The following is a 13,156-nucleotide window of genomic DNA, read 5'->3' on the forward strand; positions in this document are numbered from 1 at the left end:
ACAGAATAAATGTAATTTTACAGTTGATACCAAAAAAATTCTATTGTGATTTCACAATGAGTATTCACAGGTTTAGTTTGTAAAAAAATCATTAGAAAAAATTTCACGTGAAATCACAACCAACTTATGATTTATATTTTCTGTGATTTTTCGAGGTTTTCAGGATATTCCTTGTGTAATTCCAGTGATTATCGTTGGTCACAAATAACCCAAGATTTTCACTGTTATTTCACTATTTCATTCTCTCAGTGTAACCATAATTTTTTTGTTCATACTACTGCTCTGAGGATCAAAATGGAGTATTCAGTCTACGATGAAGCGCATATTCCTCATTTTTCAAGTTCAAAATAGCCGGCCAAGAAAATTGGTAGAGATAGGAACCAGAATGTACTGAAAAAAATGTGTTGTTTCATTCTAACAGCCCTAGAACCCCACCTCCAAGAATCAAAATGAATCGATATTCTCTTTAAGATGGCCTTCCAAGAAAATTGATGAAATGGGTGCATGGGGAAATTAATTTTCTTGGCCAATTCAAATGAAAAAGAAGGATAAGAGGAACATACTCTCGATGGTGGATAGAATACCAGTTCGTTTTGATTGAGTTAAAGCTCAAGGGCTGTCAGAAGAATTAAAAAATTTTTGGAGTAAATCTGATACATTTCACTATCAATTTTATTGGCTAGCCGTTTTACATATTCGAAAAAAATGAGGAACATGCTCTCCATCGTTTACAGAATAGTGGTAGTTCCTTTCAATCTTTGGAGTTGGGGGACTGCAGCATTGATATCAGACATACGGTATTGACCGTGGGGGGGGGGACGGCCGGGAGTATAAATCAGGTTGATTTGATTGATTGATCAGTTACAATTAGTAATTGTAATAAATAACTCTATGAAATCATAAGTATCTTCAATTAATTACAGAAATTTCCATATCCGACATATTTAGTTGGGTTTCTTTTCCTCTATCACTTCTCTCTTTGGATGTTTATGGTCACAAAGATTATTTGAAACAATTTATTCTTCAAATAATCTCAAAAGTGTGGCTCTATGAATAAAGAAAATTGAAATATGTTCTTCAATTGCCTAATTTCTTGAAACAATTGAACAGTACATTCTTTCAAAAATAGCTTTTTGGTTGACAGTCAAATCAATTGTTTAACACATGTCATGTTCTAAGCCTTTATGATCCTAAAAATAATATAATAATTTTAATAATAAAAATTCAAATTAAAGGAATACAGTTTCTGAACATGCGCTCCCTTATGGAATCAAATTTTTCAATAATGCAATGAAATTTTCTTACTCCTATATATACTGAACTATGACTGAAAAAAAAAATGATTGTAGGTTTGTAGAACGAAATCGATATTCATATTATGTAAAACTTTTTTTTCTCTTTCAGATACACAGCTTGCGTCCTTCCGCTTTACTCCGATGATGAGCGTGCTGATTGGCGTTGTATCCGCCCTTTTGATAGTTGCCCTAGTCGTCATCGTGGTGCTCAGAGTGCAATGCAGTCAAGATGACAGAATAAAACATAACAAAAATGTTGCTCCTGGAGTAGTCTCCCTCGAGCATAGAGGCAGTGTTTGCGGCCCTGCGCTTGGCGACAAAGGAGGTAAGCATTTTTATTAATACCCTGTCCTGACAGCGAGGAAGGGTCCACGGCATCATGAAAGGAGATTCCGAGGGTTGTCATATTATATCTTACATTCCTTCAATTCAAGTTTCGTCTCGAGAGAAGCATTGGGCAGAAAATTCAAACCCTATTACTTCCTCGGATATGCGAAAAGTGGGATAAATAAGGAAATGGAGAAAGTTTGAAGTTGATGGGAATTATTATATACTTCCTCGATATTAACCCCACCAGAGAATTCATAAAATATGGTTTATTCTTCATTTCTGACTAAAAAATGATTTGCATATTCAATCAAGTGATGCCACAATTACAATGATTATTAGTTAGTTTATGAAGTTGAATGTTCTTTTGGAAAATAAGCATTTTTCAAAAATAATTGGAAAGATGGTGAAGTACAATGTATCGAAAACGATAAATCAGATAATTCCATATTATACTTTTTGTAATTATGCCCCCTTCTATATATAATGTCTTGAGGTCTGAGTGGAATGAATGCATAAAAGATTTCTGGAATATGACTCCTGTTGAGGATTATCTATTGAAGATTAATTTTCGTTATGATATTTATTGTTAAAACTTTTTGAAAAATAAAAAATGAGTTGATCATAAATCTGATTCACTATTATTATTTATTAATTAAGTAGAAAAGAAAAGTTTTTACAAAAAATAAAGGAGTCCAACTGTATAAACTAAAACGTTAGTGGTCTTCGGCATTGCAGTGATTAAAATGTAGAATTGTTCAAAGTACGGTATCATTATATGGAGGAGAAGTAAATCTTTTCAAGCTCTTCATACTGACATTCTTTATGTAGAAGACAAAAAACTTGAAGTAGTAATCCAGGGTTTCGCTGAGAGCTCTAAAAGCACACAAGTCTGAAGTAATATCAAGGACCATGGTTTCAAGACTTTAATCTATCAGGGTCATCAGGAATATTTTGAGTCCCACCATAAACACTCTGTATATTGCATGTAGTTTTATGGTCCAAGTTTTTTTTGCGGCAATATTTTAAATGATTTAGTTCGGCTCAAATTTTAGTTTATTTATCAAATCTTTCAGTTATGCCAATAATATATCAATAGTGGTATGTGTGTGTCAGTTGAAATTATTTACTCGTTATTCATCTATTTAGTTTGTTTACATCAACACTTGTTCTTGTCTTCTCCAATCTCTCCGGTGTGATAAAACCTCCATATCAGAATTTTCTGCTACCAAATAGCTATTTTTGTTCATTTCAATTTACTGATTTTACTGATTGCTGGGTGTGTTGGACGGACTAACCCAAACCTGCCACCGCGACCAACGGTCTATTGTAGCACGTTCATTTCAATGGTGTTCATTCAAAAGATTTTCAGAAATTGACCTTCATCTGATAAAGGAGTCTGATATAAACTCCATACAAAAGGTTCTTTCGTTTGCATAAAAAGTGTAGCAGTTTTCTACACTCGATTTGATTTACACCAGTGTAGAGGAAGTGTAGTTTATCTACATCTCCTTTTGACTATGTGTAGATAACTAAACCCCTACACTGGTGTAAATTCAATCAACAAACGAATACTGAAATCGAGTGTAGAAAAGTGCTACACTTTTTATGCCAACGAAAGGACCTATAATTAAGTTTAATTTCAAAGATCCTTCTTTTAGTTCATTGTCAGGCAACCATTTTTTCTACTTGATTTGCCCCTGACAAATTAGTGCAAGAATTTACGTAGATGCAATTCGGTTACTTCAATTTTTTAATTGATTTTGTTCCAGAGATTGGGAGTGAAAACCCTAAAAAGTTTCTGGAGATGCAGAATCCTCCCAGATTAAATTTCAATCGATATCTCTTCAATTCAAACTCTCACACATCATTTCTCTATTATATGGGAATGAATTTCACACGAAAAATCCTACGCTGATAAATTCTCTGCACCACAGTGAAATTCCCATCAAAATCGGACATCCGTTTACGAAGTTATGTAAAGACCATCTTCAAATGAAATCTAAATATATTAGATTGAATTGAAAATATTAAAATTGTTTGTTGTTTTCATAATAATGTAATGGGATCGAAAAAAATTATTTGACCAACTTAGTGCTTCATATTATGTACAGGTTAATTTCAGTGTTTTTCAGAACACATAAAGAAAAATGAAATCTGTCAACTGGTCAACGCCTTTCAAGGCCATATCTCGGAAGGAAGCGATTTTGAAGATAAATTCAGATAAACTACCCCTGCTAATTTTCATCGAGGAATCATGTCCTTAAGTCCTTCGCATTCATTTACAGACACCCTGTATACATATATAGGGTGAGTCTTTGTCTCGTACAAATATTTGAACAGTAGATTCTTGAGGTAAAAACAAACACTTTTTTCTTATACCATTTTTCCGATTCGGCCCTGATAAAGAGATATAGCCATTTTAAGTTCTCATAATGTGCTAGGCCACCTCTGGAAAAACAGAATAACAAGCTAAATCAATGGCACTACACATCTGTGGATGTTTTGAACAGAGTTGCATTCAGCCGAAATACCAATTTTTCGAATTTCACAGATATTTTTTATTTTTGAACAACAAACTACTCGGAAACGGTGAATTATACGAGAAAATATGGGAAAAATCTTTATTTTACAAAACGTTCAAGTATTCATTAGATAGAGTCCAACTCACTTTAATGTTAGATTCTTCGAATTTTTGGTATTGTTATGGTACGTAACAATTCATCAAATGAATGAAAACCTATATTCCGAAATTCATTTCATTCGATAAAAGCGTTTGTGAGATAAAACTAAAAATAATGTCTTTTTATAGTTTTTCAAAAACCATATCGTATCTTTCGAACCGAGCCGATTTGGAAAAAATGGTGAAAAGTAATTGTTTCTTTTGACCTCAAGAATCTACTGTTGAAATATGTGTAGGAGTCAAAGACTCCCCCTATATGTATAGGAACGAAATTCACACGAAAATCAACTCTGATGAATTCTCTACACCTACACTATACCATAGTGAAATTCCCATCGAAATCACACATCTACAAACAATTAGACAAAAAAACAATTCCACGGACTTTCATATTTATAATACTAGTAGGGATATCGATCCTTCTTATTCGTGACAGCAAATAATGATTCAATATTATTTCAGGTGGAAGTCCAATATCGAAGCATGAATCTAGCTGTGGAGAATACGAAAGTGACGAAAAGAATCCAGACATCATTCCTCAACCAGTCGACGAAGACTTCAATAATGATTACATGAGAAAAAGACAGCATATCTCCACTATAGAAACATCTCCCAGTAGGAATTTATTACATCAAGCTAGCAATTCAGCGACGCCAGTGACTGGAGGGTATATTGGTTACTGCACCCTCAGAAATGGTATGCCGCTACACGAATTAACGACACAATCCGTAAGTTGAGCTCAGTTAAAGCAGTCTTTTTATACTTCTTCATTCACCACATTTTTCATTGTCCAACTAATGCCTCAAGCCAGTTCGGAAAAACAATCTTAATATACAGACTAATACAAGGTGTCCCGGATAAGATTGGAAACATTTTAATGTGAGACAGAGAACACCTAGAGGTTCACAAAAACCTCCATATGTAGTATCTAGGTATTCTAGATTCTGATAAATATGGTTTTTTTCGAATTTGAATGAAAACTTAGCCACTATATCTTCTGAATGGAACCACTTATTTTTTCGAAATTTGGAATGAAGATAGCTTTCATGAGGTTTCAGAAAGCTGCAATCAAATATCAGCCGATTTGCAGGGCGTATGACATAAATTCGGACAGTTCTTAAAAGTTCAACGAAATCACCCTGTACAATGAATTTAATGATTTCTTCGATAGTTTTTTCTTTATATCGAGGATAATTTTTTCACTCGTATCGATATTTAATATCATTTTTCGTGATCCTTAGGTGTTCTCTATCTCACATTAAAATGTTGTCATCTTAACCAAGACACCCTGAATGAATAGTAAACTCTAGGGCATTATGGCGTAGGGAAGGACTTACTATCCATAGACAAACTACTATCCATCATCGAAACCCACTATTGATTGAGATGATCAGCTATTTTTATCGACAGATCCAATGATTGCAACGTCAACGTAAAGCCTGTATGATAAATTTCGTAGGCTTTCTCTCAATAAGTAACCCTTGAACTACATTAGTAGTTGATGAGGCTTATAACTCCTTGAATTGCAAGTGCTTACCAGCCAATGTTGAGGATTTTAAGCATAGAATCACAAAACGACCGAACATCTCACTTTTTTCTTAAACTTGGCTGAAAAATTAAGAACCATTTGACATTTCCAATTTTAATTGCATGTCAATCTCATGTAGAGAGTCTCATTATCCATCCACAAATGTCTAGATTGATAGCTGTTCAAGGAATCTATCTGGAGTAGATGGACAAGCTAGCCTGACTAATCTCGCCACATCGGCTTCAAACTTCTGGACATTTTTCCCTTTTTCTTGCAACGGTTCTATATTTGTGCATGGTAAACTTGTTGTTGTAGATGAGCATTGCCATATCTCATCAATGTTAGAACTTCGCAACAGGCTTGTACATCACCATCCTTGATCCCATTCACAGATGTCTGGATTGCTGGCTTTTCAATGAAGCTATCTAGCCAAAACTCCTGGAGATTTTCCATAGTTTTTTCCACACTCGGTTCTTTATTTGTGCATGGTTAACTTGTTGTTGGCGATGAGCATCGCCATATCTCATCTGAAGTTTTGTTATTAGAAGTTCGTAACAGAGGTCGTGACTCTCCGGAATCGTTTGCAGGATGTTGGATGCCTCCCCTCGTAGAGCTATTTTATTAATGCCGTGGCTTTTTCGTTGTCGTTCCAATTGTTCGCCAGCTCAGCAGCAGCTTCAAACTGCTTTTGATATTTCCACCAGGATATTTTCAGAAGTTGGAGGCTTGATCTTCATTCTACTACCTTTGCTTTCATGTTCCGCTTTCACGGTGCCTCAGAGTGATGAATAATTTCTTTTCTATTTAATATTCTTAAATGAATAAATGAATGAAGTCTTTATTATACAGAAACCTATAGAAAATAGGTCATCAAAGATGAAGTCTACCATACTGCTATTCAAACTCAACCTCCCACTGACCAGCAATGAGCTCATATACAATAATGTTCCTATCTAAAATAACACCAAGTCAGCACATAAATAAATCAAATGAAATATACCCGATGAGCATCCAAATCTCACAATATGTAGCATATAGCATATAAATATTGGGTTCATAAACATTATTGCCTACACACTAAATACCCTTTGATTTTAAACTTGAACTTATTTATCTTCAACAACTTGAAGTCGCTTGAAAGGGAATTGTAAAATTTAATAGATCGAAAAATGAAACTTCTTTGAAATAAGGCCGTTCTATGCCTTGGAAGCACGAATCTTGTAAATCTCGAGTGAATGTTATTATGACGAACGAATTTCTTTTATGCTATTTCATACACCTGTAAGCAATCATATTAAAAGCAGAATTTAATTATAATTACATTTCGCGGGAAATACGTGAATGAATATTTTGTCTGTATAAATAGATTGAGTCAGATCGAAATATTCATATGCTTGGGTTTATATCATACAGGGTGTTTCCACGATGGTTAATGGAATGTTTTTGGAGGAGTAATCAAAATTTCATGCTGAAAATTGGGGTTCTCGACAAGGAGCTTTCTCCCTTATTTTCAGACCTTTGCAACTTCCGGTTGTAGGCCGGCATTAGATTTCTAGTTCCTTATTTCATATGGCACACCCAGTATATCTTTGCATCGTTAAATAGCCGATTTGATGGAAATTCTAACAATGTGTCATACTATGAGTAAAAGCTTAAGATTTATGTGTTATTGGGATTCATATGATAAAAATATTGAAAAGGCGAAATGTCACAAGTTTTGAATATTTCTGCTTGGGAGGGCCATTTCAAAAAATCGTGGAAGATCAAGAAAACCAGCGAATTCATCAAAACTCAATATTTTTAAATTAAAACCCATATTAGTCATTATGTATTTGAGTCTATCTTACGTAAATCCTTAAGGAAGAATTATGACATCGGAGAGAAGAGCAATTTCGAACTGCTTGATTAGTCTGTGACTTGTGTGTTTGTTGGTATTGTTGAGAATCTATAAACGGTTCAAGAAAATTTGAAATCATTCATCAAAACATCGAATTCAAGTCTAATCAATTCAGAAACATAACATTCGTTGATTGATTTGATTTTGAAAGTTTTCGCAGAAGTTGGGCATGAATCATATTTTTTAATTAAACGATTGTACTTTACAACTAATATTGTTTTGCTTCAATTCACATGTGCCGGTTTTAAAATATCAGAAAAAAATTGAGATGCCTTCAACTCTAATAGAATCATATGAGCAAAATGCAAAATAAACAGTTACCCTACGTCTATCCATCTCTTTTCCTTTTTAACGGACGTAATTTTGATCACTTATTCTTCATCAAATATTCTAACCCTATATCTGTGGTAAACTACATGCTCATGAAGCGACAACGCGTAGATCGCTTATTCGTGTTTCGACAAGATTTCGGAAGGGCTTAGTGCTTAGTAATCCCCAGAAGTAATCGCGAGCACTTTAGGGCTCGGGAGCTCTTTGGGGATTACTAGACCTCTCGATAAAGTGCTCGAATAACTGAGCACTTTGCACTGGTTTTGAAAATTACTCGGGAGCACAAAAAGGCTTCAAGGGCTTTCACAGGCCCTAAGCACAATGCTTTGGCACAGCTCTATCAACAATTCATGATTGATGGTATGGAAGGCTGGTCACAGTCGCAAGTGCGGTCGCAGTGCTATAGTTTTTCTGAATCCACACTGTGAATCTGACAGTAAATTGTTCGTTCTCAGATAATTGATGATTTGATTATGAAGTATTTTCTCTAGAATCTTCGACAAGAATGGCAATATGCCTATGATTCTGAGATCAGAAAAAGACGAGGGGTTCTTAACTTTCGGAATCGGTTTTCCAAGGGCAACCTTCGAACCTTCCAGTGATAAAAAAATAGCGAGATTCAATGCAAATGTTTGCGATATGAACAATATAATTAACAATGAATGGTCTACAGAATTGAATCATCTGCAGTGATACTTCATCCATCCCAACAGCGTCACTTTTCATATCATTCAAGATATCCCCAACCTGCCCAACAGTAGCGAGGGAAAAAGCAGAGGTGTTAGAGAACTGTGGTGAGTCTCCAATATGAAATTCAATCTTCGAATCACAAAACAGGCTACTACTATTGGGAACAAATGAAAAATAAATTGCTTTGGCATCCAGATCAGAGAGGGATGCTGATACCAAAATTATTCGATGAACAAAATTTGAGATCACGCAAAGCTCTCCAAGATTTTGCAGGATAGTTCTGAACGTTTATTGATTCCAAATATTTCTTCTTCTCATTTATAAATGAGGAGAATAGAAACTAAGCTATCACGAATCTATTTGTAATTTTCCCAGTCACCTGGTGAACTTGTTCCTTTGAATTTCTGAATCGCTATGTCCCTCTGTCTCAAGTTTGATCAATTTTCTTGAAATGGAAAAATCTGTTGAAAATTTTCTTTGCTTCCGCCAATTCATAAACAAGCTTTTCGACATTGGCTGTTTGATAAAAAAATCTGATTTCTACATTTTTCAATTGCTTAAATCTGCTCCCTAAGGTATCAAAGAAGGTTGCTTTTTGAACTCTCATATTATTTTTCCCTCATCCTACACTTTCATTTGCACGTCGTCTCAATATTGTGACATATTGAAGGTCCAAGAAGCTAATAAACAACCCATTATTTTCCCTTGACTGCCCTTATCGCGTCCTTCATATTCTATTCGCTCCAGGAATGACTTGTTGATATCGGTGATAACCTTGTCTCTTGAAAAATTATGAATGGAAATTTTGCAAAGCTTCTGGATGATGTGGCAAACCTACATCTCATCAACGCTTTTTTCTTTCTTCATCACAATGGTGGACGCAAAGTTGAAAAATAACATACTACTTTGAAACTGAAGTATATGCAGTAATATAATAGAAATTATTTGCCCTCAACGGTTTCTTTCAACTGTTCCCACAAATCTTTCGATACGATAAATTTTCAGCCTTCACAATTGAGTAAAACTCACGCAGACGTCTAATCACGTCTTATCCAGAGTGCTTGCATTGAACTGTCCTCAAATTTTAAACATGAACCGAGAAACACGTTGTATACCATCTCATCAGCTATGCCGTCTCAGGCACACTTCCCTACATAGCCTAATGAATTGTTTTATTTTATTTTTTGAATAAAGTCCTGCTTGGATTATTCATTATGAGGATTATCCTTGTTTTCGTACTCAAACTGTCTCTTTAAACGAAGGACAAATATCAAGTTTAGTATCACATTTATGGTTACTTCCCCAAGGTATTTAAAAAGCTTATTTCTTGATTCTCACGTTAGTTCACAAGAGATTCAATGCTGCTTGCTGTTCCCCATTCGTATTCTGTCTACGCTCAAATTCTGGTTCATTATTGAATTACGCCTACGGAATTGGGCACGCGGAGTAACCTAAGCGAGGATAAAAAACAAATTCGTGAGTCAAATGAGAAAAATCAATATCAAATCTGAGGAACCCGTGCTGACATATTTTCTCATCTCCACAGGAATTCACTTGCATGAAATCTCTGCTATTCGAAGAATGAGTTAGCAGAATCTTGAATGCTTCAAGGAAAATAAATTAGATTTTCTCTCCGACAGCGAACCTGATAAGACATTATGACAGAACATCATTTGATATAAGCCTGTAATACCATCAGTCGCGTGTTTGCAAAATACTCACCGATTCATCGAAAAAATTGGTGAATATAAAATAATCGCATTCGGTTATAGATAATATTTCAGCAAATAGATGATCATTTTTGCCTTTTTGATATGAATTACGAAAAAAATACATTCGACAGTACCACGTTCTCTGGAGTAAACTCTCAATCTAGATCCATGTAGTCCAATTCCTTAACAAAATGTTCTCCTTGGAACTCCGCCAACGACAGTAGCCATGATCGTTGTTCCGCAAGCGTGCAGGCAACTGAAAAAGTATGACATTATTTAGCAAACAACAATAATTGCCCCTGGTTTCAAAACTATTTTTCGTCTTGTAACTGGGGAGAACTAAGAATAGTACTAATAGTAGTCAAGAAAATAATGGTAGTCATTAGGTACTCTCAGCTTAATGATGGGTGGTTGTCATGTGGTAGTTTGTAGAGCAAAGAAATGTACCTTAAGAACATTGCTATGGTGTTCGAGTATTAATGATCTTCCAAAAACATATGTGTGACGTAGTTTTTGGCTTTCGTGAGCTCATTTTCTTTGCGTTAATTTGTCTTCTTCGACTTTTTTACAATGGCGATAAATATCAATTAGAGAAAACAGAACAAAAATAACCAATTACTATATAGAAAATGTCTCACCCGATGTAATTTGCCCAACCAACGATCTTTTGATCTGGACTGTATACAATAACAACACAACAAAATTCAACTATAACTCATTCACAGAACCCTCCCGAATAATCAGTATTCAATCAAATTCCCAAATCGTATACTCGAAAAATAATTCAACGCGTCTACTCGCTTCAACGTTTCGCACTGGAATGATAATTTTATTTTTTTATATAGCAGGGGAAACACAATGGAACAATGTCAATGTTCCAGAGGGCGATTCGACACTAGCCAAGACGAACCCTTTCTGAGGAACTAGTGTGGGGTTACTCAGTCTCTTGACTTCGCGACTCACTAAAACCCAACTGCTTCTTCTTGGTTCCGGGCATTTGCCTATAAACCAGTGGACTCTTATAGTTTCTGGACTCTCTCACGATCATTGTCGTGTTGATAATTGTGTGGTGCCTATATTTCTAGAGGTTAAGCTCTTTTTTGGTTAGGTGATACTGAATCAATATTGCAGCTTCGCATTCTTAGTTGATCTCTCGGTCTTTGGTGGTAGGTTCTTGACCTGCTAGCTTCTTCAGTGGGATCGTAGTCGATTAGTCTTCGTAATTCCTCATTTGGATATTGTTTGGCTTTCCCGAATATAGTTTCTGCCTATCTCTTCATAAATTCTGTAACTGGTTCCTATTTTGAGTCCTCGTGGATTTGTTTGTTTCTAATAAACCCGGGTACATCCATCGGCATTCTAAGGAGTTTATTCTCAGTCGCCTGTATTGTCTTGATGTGGGTTTTCGCTGCGAAGCCCCATGCCGCCGATCCATATGTAAGTTATGGTTTTGCGATGGTTTTAATCACCGTCAATTTAATATTTTTGTTCATATGGCTTCTTCTACCAACGAGAGGATGAAATCTTCTCATTGCGGCTTTTGTTTTGTCAATAGCACATTTGATGTGATTTTTCCAAGTGAGTCCTCTGTCTAGTTTCACTCCTAGGTATGTGGCTTCATTTTTCCATTCAATTTCTTCACCATCAACTTCAAGGTTTTCTTCCATCCTCAACCATCTCTTTTGCAGTAATATTGCTTGAGTCTTTCTTCCGTTTATCTGGATTTTCCATTTTATGCACCATTTGAGTAACTCATTAATGGCTTTCTGAAGTCTCTGGTGTATGATTTCTGGACGCCGATGTCTGGCGGCTATTTCTGTGTCATCTGCGTATAGTGTTAGCATATTTCTAACATTCTTTGGGATATCATGTATGTACCTGATGTAAAGCAGAGGTCCAAGTACCGATCCTTGTGGCACTCCCGCTTCTAGTTTAAGAGCTTTCTCCATCTATCTTCACATAAAAGTTTCTATTTCTCAGATAGTTCCTTATTATCTCTATCGAAAGCTCTCTCAATATCCATTAGAACTAATCCCGTGTCTTGTTTATTCTGTATTCCTTCTGTGACGTATTCTATGAGTCGTAGCAATTGGAGTTCAGTCGAATGTTCTCGTCGGAATCCAAATTGCTCTGGAGGTATTATATTAAGTGCTTCTGTTTCCTCATTCACCTTTTTTGCGATTATCCTCTCGACGATGTTTCCTGATAGCAGGCTGATCGGCCTATAATTCGGAGGAAATTTTCGTTCCTTCCCAGGCTTGTAGAAGACCATAATTTTCGCAGTTTTCCATTTCTTCGGATAGTACTCGGTCCTCATCACTCCGTTCGTTATATTTGTCAGGGCTGCTATTCCTTTTCTAGGCAATTTCTTCAACATATTTTGATATCTGATCTTCTCCCGGCGCTTACCTGTTTTTCAATTTCATGATGATTTCTTTTATCTCTGTTGGTGATGCCGGTTTTGGAATGGTTTCGGTTTCCGGTGGTTTCATCATCAATATTTCGTTTTCCTCTACTTTTTCTTCAAGATTTTCATTATCATCATCATTTCTGTAGTTTATTCTGGCTTCTCTCTTGATTGAATCAGCAAGTGCTTCGGCTTTTTCGAGTTTCGTGTATGCCATTCCGTTTGCTCCATGTAGTGGAGGTATAACAGTCCTTTCTCGGCGTAAGCATTTTTGCATTTTCCAAGCC

At 35.7% G+C, this 13,156-nt stretch overlaps 1 protein-coding gene across 2 annotated transcripts in view; it reads left to right on the top strand.

Moving 5' to 3' along the window:
• Positions 1-13,156, top strand: part of LOC123306460 (nephrin-like) — a 907,827-nt gene that overhangs the window by 867,449 nt on the left and 27,222 nt on the right. For both annotated transcript variants that reach the window (XM_044888477.1, XM_044888478.1), the window contains 2 exons: positions 1,405-1,620; positions 4,768-5,033. In XM_044888477.1, coding sequence (XP_044744412.1) covers positions 1,405-1,620; positions 4,768-5,033 — 482 coding nt within the window. The remainder of the gene's footprint in view (positions 1-1,404; positions 1,621-4,767; positions 5,034-13,156) is intronic.

Source organism: Coccinella septempunctata, chromosome 2 (genome assembly GCF_907165205.1).
Source record: "Coccinella septempunctata chromosome 2, icCocSept1.1, whole genome shotgun sequence".
NCBI lineage: Eukaryota > Metazoa > Arthropoda > Insecta > Coleoptera > Coccinellidae > Coccinella > Coccinella septempunctata.